General features: G+C 48.0%; 1 protein-coding gene and 1 long non-coding RNA gene across 2 annotated transcripts in view; both read left to right on the forward strand.

Moving 5' to 3' along the window:
* LOC143783498 (uncharacterized) overlaps positions 1-20,311 on the forward strand; it is a 136,180-nt gene that overhangs the window by 15,872 nt on the left and 99,997 nt on the right. The window lies entirely within an intron of this gene.
* LOC143782070 (uncharacterized) overlaps positions 20,143-20,311 on the forward strand; it is a 4,616-nt gene continuing 4,447 nt past the window's right edge. The window contains exon 1 of the mRNA XM_077269178.1: positions 20,143-20,193. Within this exon, the coding sequence (XP_077125293.1) occupies positions 20,143-20,193 (51 nt within the window). The remainder of the gene's footprint in view (positions 20,194-20,311) is intronic.

Genomic DNA, 20,311 nt, shown 5'->3' on the forward strand with positions numbered 1-20,311 from the left:
TTCTTATTTTCACAAGGGTAACAGGAGAAATTAGACCACAAAAGTTGTTGTGAAATTTCTCCTGAGTACGTCGATACCCCATATGTGGAGGTAAACCACTGTTTGGGCGCACCGCAGAGCTTGGAAGTGAAGGAGCACCGTTTGACTTTTTCAATGCAGAATTGGCTGGAATTGAGATCGGATGCCATGTCGCGTTTGGAGAGCCCCTGATGTGCCTAAACAGTGGAAACCCCCCACAAGTGATACCATTTTGGAAACTAGACCCCTTAAGGAACTTATCTAGATGTGTGGTGAGCACTTTAAACCCCCAGGTGCTTCACAGAAGTTTATAACGTAGAGCCGTGAAAATAAAAAAAATCGCATTTTTTCTACAAAAATGATTTTTTGCCTCCAAATTTTTATTTTACCAAGGGTAACAGGAGAAAATGGACCCCAGAAGTTGTTGTACAATTTGTCTTGAGTACGCCGACACCCTATATGTGGGGGTAAACCACTGTTTGGGCGCATGGCTGAGCTCGGAAGCAAAGGAGCGCCATTTGACTTTTCAATGCAAAATTGACTGGAATTGAGATCGGACGCCATGTCGCGTTTGGAGAGCCCCTGATGTGCCTAAACAGTAGAAACCCCCCAAAAGTGACCCCATTTTGGAAACTAGACCCCCCATGGAACTTATCTAGATGTGTAGTGAGAACTTTGAATGCCCAAGTGCATCACAGAAGTTTATAATGCAGTCGTGAAAATAAAAAATATATATTTTTTAATAATAAAGATATTTTAGCCCCCAAGTTTTTATTTTCACAAGGGTAACAAGAGAAATTGGACCCCAAAAGTTGTTGTCCAATTTGTCCTGAGTATGCTGGTACCCCATATGTGGGGGTAAACCACTGTTTGGGCGCACGGCAGAGCTCGGAAGGGAAGGAGCGCCATTTTGGAATGCAGACTTTGATAGAATTGTCTGCGGGCGTTATGTTGCGTTTGCAGACCCCTAATGTACCTAAACAGTAGAAACCCCCAACAAGTGACCCCATTTTGGAAAATAGACCCCCCAAGGAACTTATCTAGATATGTGGTGAGAACTTTGAATGCCCAAGTGCTTCACAGAAGTTTATAATGCAGAGTAGTGAAAATAAAAAATATTTTTTTCCCACAAAAAAGATTTTTTTAGCCCCAAAATTTTTATTTTCACAAAGGTAACAAGAGAAATTGGACCCCAAAAGTTGTTGTCCAATTTGTCCTGAGTATGCTGGTACCCCATATGTGGGGGTAAACCACTGTTTGGGCGCACAGCAGAGCTCGGAAGGGAAGGAGCGCCATTTTGAAATGCAGGCTTTGATAGAATGGTCTGCGGGCGTTATGTTGCGTTTGCAGAGCCACTGATGTACCTAAACAGTAGAAACCCCCCACAAGTGACCCCATTTTGAAAACTAGACCCCCCACGGAACTTATCTAGATATGTGGTGAGAACTTTGAATGCCCAAGTGCTTCACAGAAGTTTATAATGCAGAGTAGTGAAAATAGAAAATATTTTTTTTTCCACAAAAAAGATTTTTAGCCCCCAAGTTTTTATTTTCACAAGGGTAACAGGAGAAATTGGACCCCAAAAGTTGTTGTCCAATTTATCCCGAGTACGCTTATGCCCCATATGTGGGGGTAAACCACTGTTTGGGCGCACGGCAGAGCTCAGAAGGGAGGGAGCACCATTTGACTTTTTTAGCGCAAAATTGGCTGTCGTGTTTGGAGACCCCCTGATGTACCTAAACAGTGGAAACCCCCCAATTCTAACTCCAACACGCCCCTAACCCTAATCTCAACCCGATCCATAATCCTAATCACAACCCTAACGATAATCACCACCCTAACCCCAAAACAGCCCTAATCTCAACCCTAACCATAACCCTAATCAAAACCCTAAATCCAACACACCCCTAACCCTAATCCCAACCCTAACCCTAATCCAAACCCTAATCCCAAACATAACCCTAATCCTAACCCTAATCCCAAACGTAACCCTAATCCCAACCCTAATCCAAACCCTAACCCTAATCCCAACTCTAACCCTAACTTTAGCCCCAACCCTAACCATAACTTTAGCCCCCGTCGTCACAAAAAAAGTTCAATATAACCTTTTTTTTGTACGTCGCGTCCGCCATTTCCGCGCATGCGTGGCCGTAACTCTGCCCCCTCCTCCCCAGGACATAGACTGGGCAGCGGATGCGTTGAAAAGCTGCATCCGCTGCCCACGTTGTGCACAATTTTCACAACGTGCGTCGGTACGTCGGGCCGACGCATTGCGACCGCCCCGTACCGACGCAAGTGTGAAAGAAGCCTAAGGCTACTTTCACACTAGCGTCGTACTCGGCCCATCGCAGTGTGTCGGGCGGACGTACCGACGCTAGCGTTGTAAGCGCCGCACAACGGGTGCAGCGGATGCTGTTTTTTCAACGCATCCGCTGCCCCACTGTGAGGTGCGGGGAGGCGGGGGCGGAGTTCCGGCCGCGCATGCGCGGTCGGAAATGGCGGACACGTCGCACAAAAAAGTTACATGTAGCTTTTTTTGTGCCGACGGTCCGCCAAAGCACGACGCATCCGTCGCACGACGGATGCGACGTGTGGCAATCCGTCGCAATGCGTCGCTAATGCAAGCCAATGGAGAAAAAACGCATCCTGCAAGCACTTTTGCAGGATGCGGTTTTTCTCCAACGACGCATTGCGACGGAAGCCAAAAAACTCCAGTGTGACAGTAGCCTAACCCTAACCCTAGCCCTAACCCTAACCCTAAATTTAGCCCCAACCCTAACCCTAACCCTAAATTTAGCCCCAACCCTAACCCTAACCCTAACCCTAATTTTAGCCCCAACTCGTTTCTCCTGTCGGCCGGCAGATGGCGGGCGCACTGCGCATGCGCCCGCCATGAGGAAAAAGCCGGCCGGCAGGAGAAGACAGAAGAGGACCCAGGGACACCGGGTGAGTATGTTAGGGTCCCCGAATCCCCCTATTTCTCTGTCCTCTGATGTGCGATCACATCAGAGGACAGAGAATTACAGATCGCTTTTTTTTTTTTTTTGCGGTCGCCAGTAAACTGTTAATTACTGGTGATCGCAAAACAGGGGTCAGTGCAAACCGACCCCGATCATGTTCTTTGGGGTCTCGGCTACCCCCGGCAGCCGAGACCCCAAAGATCTTCCGGGTGCCGGGCAGCGGGCGCACTGCGCGTGCGCCCGCCATTTTTTCCCGGAAAAAAGATGTCGGCGCCCATCGGGAGCCACGAGGAGCACCGGGGGAGATAAGTGAGTATTGGGGGGCTATCGGAGGCCATCGGGGACCCTATTTCTCTGTCCTCCGATGTGCGATCACATCGGAGGACAGAGAAATTAAAAGGCAAATCGCGTTTTTTTTTTTTTGTTGCGACCGCCGGTAAACGGTTAATTACCGGCGATCGCAACTCGGGGGTCGGTAAAACCCCCCCGAATCATGTTCTCTGGGGTCTCGGCTACCCTCGGCAACCGAGACCCCAGAGAAAATCCGACTCTGGGGGGCGCTATTCACTTTTTCCACAGCGCCGTTAATTAACGGCGCTGTGGTTTAAATACCCTTAGCGACCGCCGTTAAAAGGCGTATCGGCGGTCGTTAAGGGGTTAAACCTTTTTTCTACCTGTTCCCTGTTTTAACAGAAAAGCTCTCTATACTGTATAATAAACATGTAGGACCGTGATGCAAGAAAAAAACCTATGTAGAGAAGCACAAGTTGTATAAAGAATAAGCAATTTTATTATAGCACAATATTAAAAGAGCTTAAAATGGAGATGTAAACAAACCATACAAAAAATGAAAACAAGCAAACACTGGGCAGATGGATGGGTTATGTCCAAAATTATACATAAAGTAAAATATTTAGAATTGAGAGAGTCCTCAATTCTAACTATTTTTCTATCTACTGGCTAACACGGTACCAAGATATATATCTTTCCTGTACATAAAGTAAAACACCTTGCAGAATAGACTCTATTTCATATGTGATCAAATGCATGATATAATCGAAAATATAATTCTAGTGAATAAAGTGCGAGCAGCAAATAACGAAGGTGCAGAAAAGGACATAGATTAGTTGGACAATCCTGGCGTTTGTCTCAGGTAACTTCCCCCAAAAAGTTATACTAAATTAAGTAATACAAACTGAGTGATTCACAGGAGAATCCAGAGGCAAAAGTGCACATTATGGCTCAAGGTCAAAGTAGATAGTTAGTATCATATAAAGCTGAACAGATAAGTCCAAGCAAAGAGATATATAAATACCCAGGGTACAGAGTTCCAGTGTGACCCCTTGATGCGCGTTTCTATGATTTCTTCCATAGAAGGGGTGCACTATACATTTAGTATAACTTTTTGGGGAGAGTTACCAGGGTTACTCATGCATTTGCTCACATAAGAACTAGAGTCTATTCTGCAAGATGTTGTATATTGTGTATACCGTATATACTCGATTATAAGCCGAGATTTTCAGCTCATTTTTTAGGCTGAAAGTGCCCCTCTCGGCTTATACCCGAGTCATTGTCCCAGGGGTCGGTGGGAGAGGGGGATGTTATGACCCCAATGGCGAGGGTCTCAGAGGAACGTGGAAGTCTGCAGAATACAAAAATCCAGCTCATAGGGCAGTGGTAACTGGGTTGACCATATATCTACTCCTAACGCCAACACTAGAAGTAGCCGGGGATCATTCCTACGTTGATTCTAGATGACACGCGCCAGCCGGAGAATCTAGCTACCCCTAGTAGAGGAAAACAAAGACCTTTCTTGCCTCCAGAGAAGGGGACCCCAAAGCTGGATAGAAGCCCCCCACAAATAATGACGGTGAGGTAAGAGGAAATGACAAACACAGAAATGAATCAGGTTTAGCACAGAGAGGCCCGCTTACTGATAGCAGAATAAAGAAAGGTAACTTATATGGTCAACAAAAACCCTATCAAAATCCACACTGGAAATTCAAGAACCCCCGAACCGTCTAACGGTCCGGGGGGAGAACACCAGCCCCCCTAGAGCTTCCAGCAAAGGTCAGGATATTGATTTGGAACAAGCTGGACAAAAATACAAAACCAAAACAAATAGCAAAAAGCAAAAGGCAGACTTAGCTGATATAACTGGAACCAGGATCAGTAGACAAGAGCACAGCAGACTAGCTCTGATAACTACGTTGCCAGGCATTGAACTGAAGGTCCAGGGAGCTTATATAGCAACACCCCTAACTAACGACCCAGGTGCGGATAAAAGGAATGACAGAAAAACCAGAGTCAAAAAACTAGTAACCACTAGAGGGAGCAAAAAGCAAATTCACAACAGTACCCCCCCCTTAGTGAGGGGTCACCGAACCCTCACCACGACCACCAGGGCGATCAGGATGAGCGGCATGAAAGGCACGAACTAAATCGGCCGCATGAACATCAGAGGCGACCACCCAGGAATTATCCTCCTGACCATAGCCCTTCCACTTGACCAGGTACTGAAGCCTCCGCCTGGAGAGGCGAGAATCCAAGATCTTCTCCACCACGTACTCCAACTCGCCCTCAACCAACACCGGAGCAGGAGGCTCAGCAGAAGGAACTACAGGCACAATGTACCGCCGCAACAAGGACCTATGAAATACATTGTGAATAGCAAACGACACAGGAAGATCCAGACGAAAAGATACAGGATTAAGGATTTCCAATATCTTGTAAGGCCCAATAAAACGAGGTTTAAATTTGGGAGAGGAGACCTTCATAGGAACAAAGCGGGAAGAAAGCCATACCAAATCCCCAACGCGTAGTCGGGGACCCACACCGCGGCGGCGGTTGGCAAAGCGCTGAGCCTTCTCCTGTGACAACTTCAAGTTGTCCACCACATGATTCCAGATCTGCTGCAACCTATCCACCACAGAATCCACCCCAGGACAGTCAGAAGGCTCCACATGACCCGAAGAAAAGCGAGGATGGAAACCAGAGTTGCAGAAAAAAGGCGAAACCAAGGTGGCGGAACTAGCCCGATTATTAAGGGCAAACTCAGCCAACGGCAAGAATGTCACCCAATCGTCCTGATCAGCAGAGACAAAACACCTCAAATAAGCCTCCAAAGTCTGATTGGTTCGCTCCGTCTGTCCATTAGTCAGAGGATGGAAAGCAGACGAAAACGACAAATCAATGCCCATCCTACTACAAAAGGATCGCCAGAACCTGGAAACGAACTGGGATCCTCTGTCTGACACAATATTCTCAGGGATGCCGTGCAAACGAACCACGTTCTGGAAAAACACAGGAACCAGATCGGAAGAGGAAGGCAGCTTAGGCAAAGGAACCAAATGGACCATCTTGGAGAAGCGATCACATATCACCCAGATAACGGACATGCCCTGAGATAGCGGAAGATCAGAAATGAAATCCATGGAGATATGTGTCCAAGGTCTCTTCGGGACAGGCAAGGGCAAGAGCAAACCGCTGGCACGAGAACAGCAAGGCTTAGCTCGAGCACAAGTCCCACAGGACTGCACAAATGACCGCACATCCCTTGACAAGGAAGGCCACCAAAAGGACCTGGCCACCAGATCTCTGGTGCCAAAAATTCCCGGGTGACCTGCCAACACCGAGGAATGAACCTCGGAAATGACTCTGCTGGTCCACTTATCCGGGACAAACAGTCTGTCAGGTGGACAAGACTCAGGCCTATCAGCCTGAAATCTCTGCAACACACGTCGCAGATCCGGAGAAATAGCTGACAAGATAACTCCATCTTTAAGAATACCAACAGGATCAGCGACTCCAGGAGCATCAGGCACAAAGCTCCTAGAAAGAGCATCGGCCTTCACATTCTTTGAACCTGGTAAATACGAGACAACAAAATCAAAGCGGGAGAAAAACAATGACCAGCGGGCCTGTCTCGGATTAAGGCGTTTAGCAGACTCGAGATACATCAGATTTTTGTGATCAGTCGAGACCACCACACGATGCTTAGCACCCTCGAGCCAATGACGCCACTCCTCAAATGCCCATTTCATGGCCAACAACTCCCGATTGCCCACATCATAATTTCGCTCGGCAGGTGAAAACTTCCTAGAGAAAAAGGCACAAGGTTTCATAACAGAGCAACCAGGGCCTCTCTGCGACAAAACGGCCCCTGCCCCAATCTCCGAAGCATCCACCTCAACCTGAAAGGGAAGTGAGACGTCAGGCTGGCACAAAACAGGCGCCGAAGTAAACCGGCGTTTCAACTCCTGGAAAGCCTCCACGGCAGCAGGAGCCCAGTTAGCTACATCGGAGCCCTTCTTGGTCATATCCGTCAAAGGTTTCACAATGCTAGAAAAATTAGCAATAAAACGACGGTAGAAGTTAGCGAAGCCCAAGAACTTCTGAAGACTCTTAACTGACGAGGGCTGAGTCCAATCAAGAATAGCTCGGACCTTGACTGGGTCCATCTCCACAGCAGAAGGGGAAAAAATGAACCCCAAAAAGGGAACCTTCTGTACACCAAAGAGACACTTTGAGCCCTTGACAAACAAAGAATTTTCACGCAAAATTTTAAAGACCAACCTGACCTGCTCCACATGCGAATCCCAATTATCAGAAAAAACCAAAATATCATCCAGATAAACAATCAAAAATTTATCCAGATACTTCCGGAAAATGTCATGCATAAAGGACTGAAAAACTGAAGGCGCATTGGAGAGCCCAAAAGGCATCACCAAGTACTCAAAATGACCTTCGGGCGTATTGAATGCGGTTTTCCATTCATCACCTTGCTTAATGCGCACAAGGTTGTACGCACCACGAAGGTCTATCTTGGTGAACCACTTGGCACCCTTAATCCGGGCAAACAAGTCAGACAACAGCGGTAAAGGATACTGAAATTTGACAGTGATCTTATTTAAAAGCCGATAATCAATACAAGGTCTCAAAGATCCGTCCTTTTTTGCCACAAAAAAGAATCCCGCACCAAGAGGGGAAGAAGACGGACGAATATGTCCTTTCTCCAGAGACTCCTTGATATATGAACGCATAGCGGTATGTTCAGGTACCGACAGATTAAACAGTCTTCCCTTAGGAAACTTACTGCCTGGGATCAAATCTATAGCACAGTCACAGTCCCTATGAGGAGGCAGTGCACTGGACTCAGACTCACTGAAGACATCCTGATAATCAGACAAATACTCCGGAACTTCCGAAGGCGTAGAAGAAGCAATAGACACAGGCAGGGAATCCTCATGAATACCACGACAGCCCCAACTAGACACTGACATAGCCTTCCAGTCAAGGACTGGATTATGGGTCTGTAACCATGGCAGCCCTAAAACAACCAAATCATGCATTTTATGTAAAACCAGGAAACGTATCACCTCGCGGTGTTCAGGAGTCATGCACATGGTAACCTGTGTCCAATACTGCGGTTTATTTGCTGCCAATGGTGTAGCATCAATACCCCTAAGAGGAATAGGATTTTCTAATGGTTCAAGAGTAAACCCACAGCGCTTAGCAAATGAGAGATCCATGAGACTCAGGGCAGCACCTGAATCTACAAACGCCATGACAGGATAAGATGACAGTGAGCAAATCAAAGTTACAGACAGAATAAATTTAGGTTGCAAATTACCAACGGTGACAGGACTAACAACCTTAGCTATACGTTTAGAGCATGCTGAGATAACAATGTTAATATCTATGTAAAACGTTGACAATGTTGCTATATAATACCTTTATTTCTCTATGAGATAACATGTGTAGAATCACCACAGTAGTAGCACAAGCCATTCCGGCGTCTATGAATTTTCCGCTCATTTCTAGTCAGGATTCTATCACATTGCATTAAATCAGGTGTCTGTTCAGACAACACCATGAGGGAATTTGCGGTTTTTCTATCACATTGCACCGAATTAGGTGTCTGTTCAGACAACACCATGAGGGAATTTGCGGTTTTGCGCTCCCGCAACCGCCGGTCAATTTGAATAGTCAGTGCCATAGTATCATTCAGACCTGTGGGAATGGGAAAACCCACCATAACATTCTTAATGGCTTCAGAAAGGCCATTTCTAAAATTAGCGGCCAGTGCACACTCGTTCCAATGTGTCAGCACGGACCATTTCCGAAATTTTTGGCAATACACTTCAGCCTCGTCCTGCCCCTGAGACATAGCCAGCAAGGCCTTTTCTGCCTGAATCTCAAGATTGGGTTCCTCATAAAGTAAACCGAGCGCCAGAAAAAACGCATCAAGATCAGCCAATGCCGGATCTCCTGGCGCCAGCGAAAAAGCCCAATCCTGAGGGTCGCCCCGTAAGAACGAAATAACAATTTTTACTTGCTGAGCAGAATCTCCAGATGAACAGGGTCTCAGGGACAAAAACAATTTACAATTATTCACGAAATTCCTAAACTTAAACCTGTCTCCGGAAAACAGTTCAGGAATCGGTATTTTAGGTTCTGACCTAGGATTTCTGATAACATAGTCTTGTATGCCCTGCACACGAGTAGCCAGCTGGTCCACACTTGTAATCAAGGTCTGGACATTCATGTCTGCAGCAAGCATAGCCACTCTGAGGTAAAGGGGAAGAAGAAAAAAAAAAAAAAAAAAACTCAGAATCTTCTTTCTTATAATCCCTCTTCTGCAATGCATTAAACATTTAATACTGGCCTGGCAAACTGTTATGACCCCAATGGCGAGGGTCTCAGAGGAACGTGGAAGTCTGCAGAATACAAAAATCCAGCTCATAGGGCAGTGGTAACTGGGTTGACCATATATCTACTCCTAACGCCAACACTAGAAGTAGCCGGGGATCATTCCTACGTTGATTCTAGATGACACGCGCCAGCCGGAGAATCTAGCTACCCCTAGTAGAGGAAAACAAAGACCTTTCTTGCCTCCAGAGAAGGGGACCCCAAAGCTGGATAGAAGCCCCCCACAAATAATGACGGTGAGGTAAGAGGAAATGACAAACACAGAAATGAATCAGGTTTAGCACAGAGAGGCCCGCTTACTGATAGCAGAATAAAGAAAGGTAACTTATATGGTCAACAAAAACCCTATCAAAATCCACACTGGAAATTCAAGAACCCCCGAACCGTCTAACGGTCCGGGGGGAGAACACCAGCCCCCCTAGAGCTTCCAGCAAAGGTCAAGATATTGATTTGGAACAAGCTGGACAAAAATACAAAACCAAAACAAATAGCAAAAAGCAAAAGGCAGACTTAGCTGATATAACTGGAACCAGGATCAGTAGACAAGAGCACAGCAGACTAGCTCTGATAACTACGTTGCCAGGCATTGAACTGAAGGTCCAGGGAGCTTATATAGCAACACCCCTAACTAACGACCCAGGTGCAGATAAAAGGAATGACAGAAAAACCAGAGTCAAAAAACTAGTAACCACTAGAGGGAGCAAAAAGCAAATTCACAACAGGGGGAGCAGCTGGAGTCGGTGGCTGTCCCATCATACTCACCCCCTCCTGGTGCTGTCTTAGCACTTCCCTGCTTCTCAGATGGTCTCCGGCGTCGACAGCTCTTCCTGTGTCCAGTGGTCACGTGGTACTGATCATTAAAGTAATGAATATGCAAGCGACTCCACTCCCATAGGCGTGGAGCGCATATTCATTACTTTAATGAGTGGTACCATGTGACCGCTCAGCACTGGAAGGAGCTGCCGCCCTGGGACAACAGAAAAGCAGGGAAGTGCAGAGACAGCACCAGGAGGGTGAGTATGATTGGGAGGGGGAGCCATACGATATTCACCTGTCCCCATTCCACCTCCGGGCTGTGTCTTCCGCGCCCTCTGGCTGTGACATTAAGGGCGCAATGACGTGGTTACTGCGCGCCCTCTGCCTGAACAGTCACTGCAGAGAGACGGAAGACACAGCAGCGCGTGGCAGTGGAACGGGGACAGGTGAATATCGCAAGTGCCGAGGGCCTGAGCCAGTGGCGAATCTGGCACCTGGCCCCCAGTGATGAGTAGTGTTGAGCGATACCTTCCGATATTCAAAAGTATCGATATCGGATTGGATCGGCCAATATTCAAAAAAATATCGGATATCGCTGATACCAATACCCAATACCAATGCAAGTCAATGGGACCAAAATATCGGAATTAAAATAAACCCTTTCTTTCCTTGTACGTTCATTCTACTTGAAGGAAAACAACTAAGAATAATGTAGGATGTATTGGGGGAGGTGGAGGAGACATTAAAGGCATAGAGGTTTAGCCCAATCAAATGGAATAGCAGGAATTTTTTTTTTTTAAGACGTTTGGAGTTACAAAGATATTGACTATGTTAATATTTTTTATATTTTGTCAGATATTGATGTTTCACGAATTCCAAGTTCTTCACCTTTTTTACTTCTCCGACACTTTCTTCTTCATCATCCTCTCCAGGGTCATCGTCGCAGGGGTCGCTGTCTCAGGGGTCGCCGTCTCTGGGGTCGTCGTCGTCTTTGGGGTGGTCTTAAGGGTCGTCATCTTTAGGGTCTTGAACTTGGAAATGTAGCAGAAGCTACAAGAAGGCTGATGAAATGCCGAGAACCAGCAGACGGCACTGGAACCCGGTTACTAAGCAGGAGGTACCCATGCCAGAAAGCACTTCCAAGGACCACCTGACATTGGTGGAACTCAGATACCCAGTAGGAGGCACCTAAGCCAAAGGCTCTGCCCAGAACCAGCTGACGGTACTGGAACCAGGATGGGGAGCAGAAGGTATAAGAGCCAAAGACACTGCCAAGAACCAGCTGACGGTACTGGAACCCGGATGGGTAGCAGAAGGTACAAGAGCCAATGGAACTACTGAGGACCAGCTGACGTTACTGGAACCCGGTTACTAAGCAGGAGGTACCCATGCCAGAAAGCACTACGAAGGACCACCTGACATTGGTGAAACTCAGATACCCAGAAGGAGGCACCTAAGCCAAAGGCTCTGCCCGGAACCAGCTGAGGGTACTGGAACCAGGATGGGGAGCAGAAGGTACAAGAGCAAAAGACACTGCTGAGAACCAGCTGATGGTACTGGAACCCGGATGAGTAGCAGAAGGTACAAGAGCCAATGGAACAACCGAGGACCAGCTGACGTTACTGGAACCCGGTTACTAAGCAGGAGGTACCCGTGCCAGAAAGCACTACCAAGGACCACCTGACATTGGTAGAACTCAGTTACCCAGAAGGAAGCACCTAAGCTAAAGGCTCTGCCCAGAACCAGCTGACGGTACTGAAGCCAGGGGGACCTATTCAAGATTGTTTCCCTAAGAACCAGCTAATGGTGCTGGAACTCAGATAGGCAGCAGATGTCCACAGGAAAAACAAAACTTGCTAGGTCACGAGCTGGCCGTAGTTACTGAAAATCCACAGTCCTACAGGGGAGCTTGTCCTATTGGCACTATGGAACCAGCCTTGATTGCCAGTTCCCATAGCCCACATAGGAAGGACCTAAACTGCATGCACCATAGAGTTGGCTAACCCGACCGCAACACGACAGGACAACGTATTGGAGGCAAAGTGACCTTGACACTACCCGGAAACAGCTGGCGTGCTGGAACCAGGCTGGGCAGGAGGGAGTACCCTTGCCAAAGACACTTCAGAGCAGCAACTGGCGGTGATGGAGCCCAGGGATTACATGACAGAGTGTAGGCTGAGGCGTAATTGGAGCAAGTTGAAAGGGAACCTTTAACCCCCCAGGCGTTAGCAACTGGAAGATCTACCTTGTGCAGCATTACTGCTGCACAAGGAAAAGGTGACTCTTTTAATTATGCTCCTTGCACACGCTGAATGAAACACTTATAAAATTTTGCCCCTCATACCGTGAAACCATCCCGGAGGTGGGACTTTCCTTGTTAATGAGACGCAGCACAGCTGTCATTCATACCCCCTTGGCGCCAGGCGCAGCCTCCTTCCTGGGTGTTGTTTCTTTGTGTACCGGAGTCTGCGCTGTTATTTTATCCCTTGGCCATGCGCAGTTAGCGCTGCCGGTCTTCTGACATCATTTGATGTCATATCCAAAACAACTTCCCCATAGAAATAGATGAGGAAAAACGAGGCTTTAAGCAAACTCCATCATATATATAAAATGTATATTTTTATTAAACAATAATTAAAATGACATATAAAACAGGAAAAAAGACCTCTTTGTTAAAAGGCTGGGAACAACACTATAGCAGGAGACAACCAATAAATGGCAATAGATGTGTAATATGAAGGCTACTAGTACCAATAGGCACATCAACTGCACTAATACAATATAATTTAGCCAATGAAGGGTATTATATTAAATAAATAGCTATGGAAACAGACTTCCTATATTACCCGTGGCTCTCTAAATCCATGAGTCCACAAACCAATGTTGTTACAAAGCTAAAACAAAGTGCATAGTGCTACAAAGATTGGAATAAGCCCATAAACCATGCCCAAAAAATGTTAAACTTACATCAGTGTAAACTCCAAACTAAGCGTGTTCCACAGCGACCCCGACAGCGCCGTTTTGCCTGACTGGCTTCCTCACATAAGGGGCCCCTATCAGCTGATGCCAAATCGCATGCCACGGCCGTGACGCCGCACAGTCTGAAGAAGGCGGAAGGAGATGAGTGAGAGGCGAAGATATGCACTGCGCATGCCCATGAATCCCAGCCCCGCAGTGTGTTCTGATTTATTCACACTGCGGGGCTGGGATTCATGGCCTTGCACAGTGCATATCTTCGCCTCTCACTCATCTCCTTCCGCTTTCTTCAGACTGTGCAGCTTCAGCTGATCCCTAATCACATGCCACGGCCATGATGCCGCAGTCTGAAGAAGGCGGAAGGAGATGAGTGAGAGGCGAAGATATGCACTGCGCATGCCCATGAATCCCAGCCCCGCAGTGTGAATAAATAAGACACTGTGGGGTGTGATCTCAGGCAGGGCGGCAGCACAGGCACAGCACAGCCGTCATTCCTACCCCCTTGGCGCAGGGTGCCGCCTCCTCAGCGTTGTTTGAATCTGTCCCGTAGCCTGCGCTGTTATGTTAAACCTTGGCCATGCACAGTTAGCGCTGCCCGTCTTCTGACATCATTTGGTGTCAGGCTGACTGCGCCTGTGTGGCCATGCTGACCGAGATCCCGCCTCGCAGAGTCTTCTGATTTATTCACACTGCGGGGCTGGGATTCCTGGGCATACACAGAGCATAACTTCGCCTCTCACTCATCTCCTTCTGCCTTCTTCAGATTGTGCGGCGTCACGGCCATGGCATGCGATTAGGGATCAGCTGATGGCACACAGTTTGATGAAGGCGGAGGGAGATTAGTGAGAGCCTGAGCTTCAGTGCGCATGCCCATAAATCCCAGCCCCGCAGTGTGAAAAAATCAGAAGACACTGCGAGGCGGGATCTCGGTCAGCGCAGCCGCACAGGCGCAGTCATCCTGACACCAAATGATGTCAGAAGGCAGGCAGTGCTAACTGCGCATACACAAGGTTTAACATAACAGCGCAGGCTCCGGGACAGATTCAAACAACGCTGAGGAGGCGGCGCCTGGTGCCAAGGGGGTAGGAACGACGGCTGTGTTGCATCTCATTACGAAGGAAAGTCCCACCTCCGGGACGGTTTAACGGTATAAGGGGACACATTTTATAAGTGTTAAGTTCAGCGTGTGCAAGGATCATAACTAATAGAGCCACCTTTTCCTTGTGCAGCATTACTGCTGCACAAGGTGGCTCTTTCAGTAGCAAATGCCGGGAGGGGACAGGTTCCCTTAAATTTCTGTTGTAGTGTCAGCGTGGAGGTAGAAGGACACATTGCCGGATACACAGCTTGAGATCAGCTGACGTTACTGAAACCCAATAACACTGGGTCATGTGTTGACTGTGCAGATGGCACTTCTGAGCAGCAACTGGCGGTGTTGGAGCCCAGGGATTACAGTTCAGGTGCTAGAAACATGAACACAACAGGAGACCTGGATAATGTAGCCAACCAATTATTTAATCTGGAAGAGGAGTGGCAAATTCCTGCGAGATCCAGGCCTTGTTCATTTTCAGAAAAGTAAGCCGGTCAACGTTATCGGAGGATAGTCACATGCGACGGTCTGTTAGTACACCACCTGTGGCTCTAAAGACGTGTTTTGATAATACACTAGCAGCAGGGCAAGCCAGCACCTCCAATGCATACTGGCTAAGCTCTGGCCATGTATCCAGCTTAGAGACCCAAAACTTGAAGGGGGAAGAGCCGTCTGGGAGTACACTGAGAGGGCAAGACATGTAGTCTGTCACCATCTGACGGAACCGTTGCCTCCTGCTGACTGGAGCCGTCTGTGATGGTGTAGACATTTGTGGCGGGCACACAAAACTTTGCCACAGTTGGGTTATACTGGTCTTGCCTTGTGCTGAGGCACAGCTTCTGCTCCCTCTTTGTGCAGAGATTCCTCCACTGCCTCGACGCACTGAGCTGCTTTGTAAAGCACTAGCAGCACTGCTCTCGATTGGACTGGAGAAGATGATGGACTGCACCAGTGTGTCTTGGTACTCCTGCATTTTACGCTCCCGGTTCAATGGTGTAATGAGGCTTTGAAAGTTGTCCCGGTAGCGAGGATCTAGGAGGGTGTACACCCAATAATCAGTCATGTTGAGAATGTGGGTGATGCGACGGTCATTTCTCAGGCACTGCTGCATGAAATCAACCATGTGCTGTAGACTGCCAACTGGCCAAGAAACGCCCCCCCTGCTTGAGGTGTGAGACCTGCCTGCTCTGCATCACCCCACCCTCGCTCTACACACTGACTACTGGAGAATTGTGTAACTCCCTCCTCTGGACAGATGTCTTCCTCCTCCATTGACTCCTCCTCATCCTCCTCACAAAGTGTCCCCTGCCTAGGCCTTTGTGAGGAACCACGTTGTGCTGACTGTCCAGGAGCAGATGGAATTGGTGACTCCTCATCCTCCACCTCTTCCACAACATCATCCCTTAGCGCTTGCAGTGTTCTTTCAAGCAGGCAGATAAGGGGAACAGTCATGCTGACTAGTGCATCATATGCACTCACCATCTGCGAAGGCACGCAAAACCTGGCAGATGTCCTTCATAGTGGCCCACTCAGTGGTTGTGAAGTCTGAACGGCGCGCAGTGCGACTTCCTTGAGCCTGATGCAGCTGGTACTCCATTACTGCTGACTGCTGCTCACACAACCGCTCCAATATATGTAACGTGGAATTCCACCTGGTGGGTAGGTCACATATGATGCAATGTTCCGGAAGGCGGAATCTGCACTGCAGAGCTGCAATGTGCGATCTTGCCATGCTGGAACGCCACAAGTGAGCACACTCTAGGCGGACCTTGTGCAGCAGTGCATCAAGATCCGGATAGTCCCTCAGAAAACTCTGCATGACCAAGTTGAGCACATGTGCCAGATATGGGATGTGAGTGAGGTTGCCTAGGCCCAGAGCTGCCACCAGATTTTGGCCATTGTCACACACTACCATGCCTGGCTGGAGATTCGCTGGCACGAACCACACGTCGCTCTCCTGCTTGATGGCATTCCAGAGCTCCTGCGCTGTGTGGCTTTGATTCCCCAAAGAAATTAATTTCAATACGGCCTGTTGATGTTTGGCCATGGCTGTGCTCATATCGGTCGTAGCAGGTAAACGTTCACGGGTCCATGTGGAGGTGGACTGTGACGGCTCCTGCAGCGCTGATTCAGAGGAACTTGAGTATGAGGAAAAGTCAATGTGTGCAGACTGGATTCCTGCAATCCTTGGAGTTGGCAGAACACATCCTGCACCACTCGCACGATCTGTACCCAGCTCCACAACATTTACCCAATGGGCAGTGAGGGAAAGGTATCGCCCCTGTCCATGGTGACTGGTCCACGCATCGGTGGTGAGGTGGACCTTGCTACTTATGGCGTTCAGTAGCACGTGTTTAATATTTCCCTTCACATGCTTTTGCAGGGCAGGGACAGCTTGCCTGCTGAAATAAAAGCGGCTGGGCACATTGTATTGTGGGACTGCCAATGCCATCAAGTTACGGAAGGTGTCAGTCTCCACCAGCCTGAATGACAGCATTTCAAGGGACAGAAGTTTGGCAATGCCAGCATTCAGAGCCTGTGCTCGGGGGTGGTTTGCCGAGAATGGACACCTTTTCTCCCATGCCTGTGCTACCGATGGCTGTAGACTGGGCTTGGAGTGTGAGGATGACTGGGAACGTGGTGCTTTGGGTGGAATTACACTGGGTATCTGGACAACAGTGCCAGAGGTTCTTCCATGGAGATCCTGTGAGGAAGCCGAACCAGCTGTGTGAGCTGGAGGAAGAGGCAACAACACGAGCTGAAGAGGTGGTAGGTGCCGCTGTAAGTTGGCCTAGGTCTTCATTGTGTTTTTTTAACTCCACCACGTGCATGGTCTGCACATGTTTCCACATATTTGTGGTATTGAGGTTGCTGACACTTTTCCCTCTTTTGACTTCCTGATGACACACCTTGCATTTGACAAAGCAAATGTCATCTGCAACTGTGTCAAAAAAGGACCAGGCACTTCAAGTCTTGGGAGCGCCCGTTTTGGCTTTTGGAAGAGGCATGCTCCTAATGGGTGCCGAAGTGGAGTCTACAGGCACAGCAGTCTTCCCCCTCCCTCTTTGGGCTATTCGGGGAATCTCTTCCTCAGAGCTGCTCCCACCACCTTCCTGTACCTCACGCCATGATGGGTCAAGGACCTCATCATCTACACTACCCTCTTCCACCAACTGCTTCTCCTGGGTATTCTCGGCAGCACAGTACGCACCGGAAAGTGGCACCTTAGTCTCATCATCAGATGCGTACTGAGGTGTGCTGACCGGAGGCACTGGCCCACCCATCTCTTCAGAGTCAGAGAGACAAAGCTGTTGAGCATCACTGCATACTACCTCTTCTTCCATTTCTCCAATGCTGCTTGGCTGGCCCCCTCTTTCCAAGCCAAGAGATTCAGAGAACAGAAGTAGAGATGGCTCCTGTCCTGGGCTCTCTGACTGCCAGGGCAATTTGGCAGGTGGTGAAGAGACAGATGGGTGCTCTTCAGTGCTCTGTAATTGAAGTTGATGCGTTAGCTGCCATCCATCCGACAACAGCTTCAATTTGTTCATCCCGCAGCAGCGGGACACAGTGAGCTACTACAAAGCTGCGCATGAAGGACTGTTCCCTGCTAAAACTGGGGGATGATGAGTCACTGGTGCCCGCAGCAGGCACAGAATCCCCACGTCCTCTCCCTGCTCCACCTCCACGCCCATGCCCACGTGCCTTACTCCCTGCCTTCTTCATCTTGGTAGACTGATAAAGATAGGCAGAAAAGTACTAAGGGCTTAGGGTGCTTATTCCTGAACAGCTGCTAACAGGTATAAGGAACACTAATTTTATCAAGTGTGGACTAGACTTTAATATGAGCTAATGTGGCCTACACAACTCTAAAGTGGAGTGTTTGGTGAACTTTATAAACTTTTTTTTTTTCCGCAGAACAGACTACAGAGTGAGCTGCACTCACACAGAGACCATGCAGACAGCCGTAAACGGCACTGCAAGGCCCAAAAAAGCTCCTCTATGTAATCCTATATAGTGTTTTTCCACAATCTAGCAGGATACGGATGCAAAGCCACTAATAGGATAAATTTTAAAAAATGTGCAGCAGGCTGCACTAATTGAGAAACGGACAATGGAACGGTATGAGGCAGTGACGCACCCTGAGCTGACTACAACTGGCTGTGGCGGCAGAACAGACTACAGAGTGAGTTGCTCTCACACAGAGACCGTGCACACAGCCATAAACGGGGCTGCAAGGCCAAAAAAAGCTCCTCTATGTAATCCTATATAGTGTTTTTCCACAATCTAGCAGGATAAGGATGGAAAACCACTAATGGGATAAATTTGAAAAAATGTGCAGCAGGCTGCACTAATTGAGAAACGGACAATGGAACGGTATGAGGCAGTGATGCACCCTGAGCTGACTACAACCGGCTGTGGCGGCAGAACAGACTACAGAGTGAGCTGCTCTCACACAGAGACCATGCAGACAGCCGTTAACGGCGCTGCAAGGCCAAAAAAAGCTCCTCTATGTAATCCTATATAGTGTTTTTCCACAATCTAGCAGGATACGGCTGCAAAGCCACTAATAGGATAAATTCGAAAAAATGTGCAGCAGGCTGCACTAATTGAAAAAAGGACAATGGAACGGTATGAGGCAGTGACGCACCCTGAGCTGACTACAACCGGCTGTGGCGGCAGAACAGACTACAGAGTGAGCTGCACTCACACAGAGACTGTGCAGACAGCCGTGAATGGCGCTGCAAGGCCAAAAAAAGTTCCTTTATGTAATCCTATATAGTGTTTTTCCACAATCTAGCAGGATACGGATGGAAAGCCACTAATTGGATAAATTCGAAAAAATGTGCAGCAGGCTGCACTAATTGAAAAAAGGACAATGGAACGGTATGAGGCAGTGACGCACCCTGAGCTGACTACAACCTGCTGTGGCGGCAGAACAGACTAGAGTGAGTTGCACTCACACAGAGACCGTGCAGACAGCCATAAACGGTGCTGCAAGGCCAAAAAAGCTCCTCTATGTAATCCTATATAGTGTTTTTCCACAATCTAGCTGGATACGGATGGAAAGCCACTAATAGGATAAATTTGAAAAAATGTGCAGCAGGCAGCACTAATTGAAAAAAGGACAATGCACCAGTATGAGGCAGTGACGCACGCTGAGCGGACTACAACCAGCTGTGGCTGCAGAACAGGCTACAGCGTGAGCTGCACTCATAGGCCATGTGCACACGTTCAGGTTTTTTCGCGGTTTTTTTGCTATAAAATCGTGATAAAAACGTAAAAAAAACGCTTACATATAGTTCCTAATCGTTTTTATGTATTCCGCAAAAATAGTGCAAACGTTGCATTTTTTTCCGCGAAAAAAAACGATTCGCGGAAAAAAAAGCAACATGTTCATTAATTTTGCGGAATCGCTGATTTCCCGCACACATAGACTTGCATTGAAACGCTAGAAATCCGCAAACATATAAAAAAATGCGGATTTCTAGCGTTATTTTTGCGGTAAAACAGGAAGTGACAACACAATGTCCATCCCATAATGGCCATCCCATCATGCCATGCATGCATATCCCATAAAATCCAGGAAGCGGAAACTCCCACATTCCCGTCTTCCTGCTTATAGCTGCCGGCATGGAGTGCTACGATCGCATGAGCCTGGATGTGGTGCAGATGATAAGTGTGGTAAGTGTGTGTGTCTGTGTATATATGTGTGTGTGTGTGTCTGTGTATATATGTGTGTGTGCGTGTGTTCGGACATCGGCCGATGAGACTACACCCATCGGCCTTTGTCTGTTCCCTC

The sequence above is a fragment of the Ranitomeya variabilis genome, chromosome 6, assembly GCF_051348905.1.
Source record: "Ranitomeya variabilis isolate aRanVar5 chromosome 6, aRanVar5.hap1, whole genome shotgun sequence".
In the NCBI taxonomy this organism is placed as follows: Eukaryota; Metazoa; Chordata; class Amphibia; order Anura; family Dendrobatidae; genus Ranitomeya; species Ranitomeya variabilis.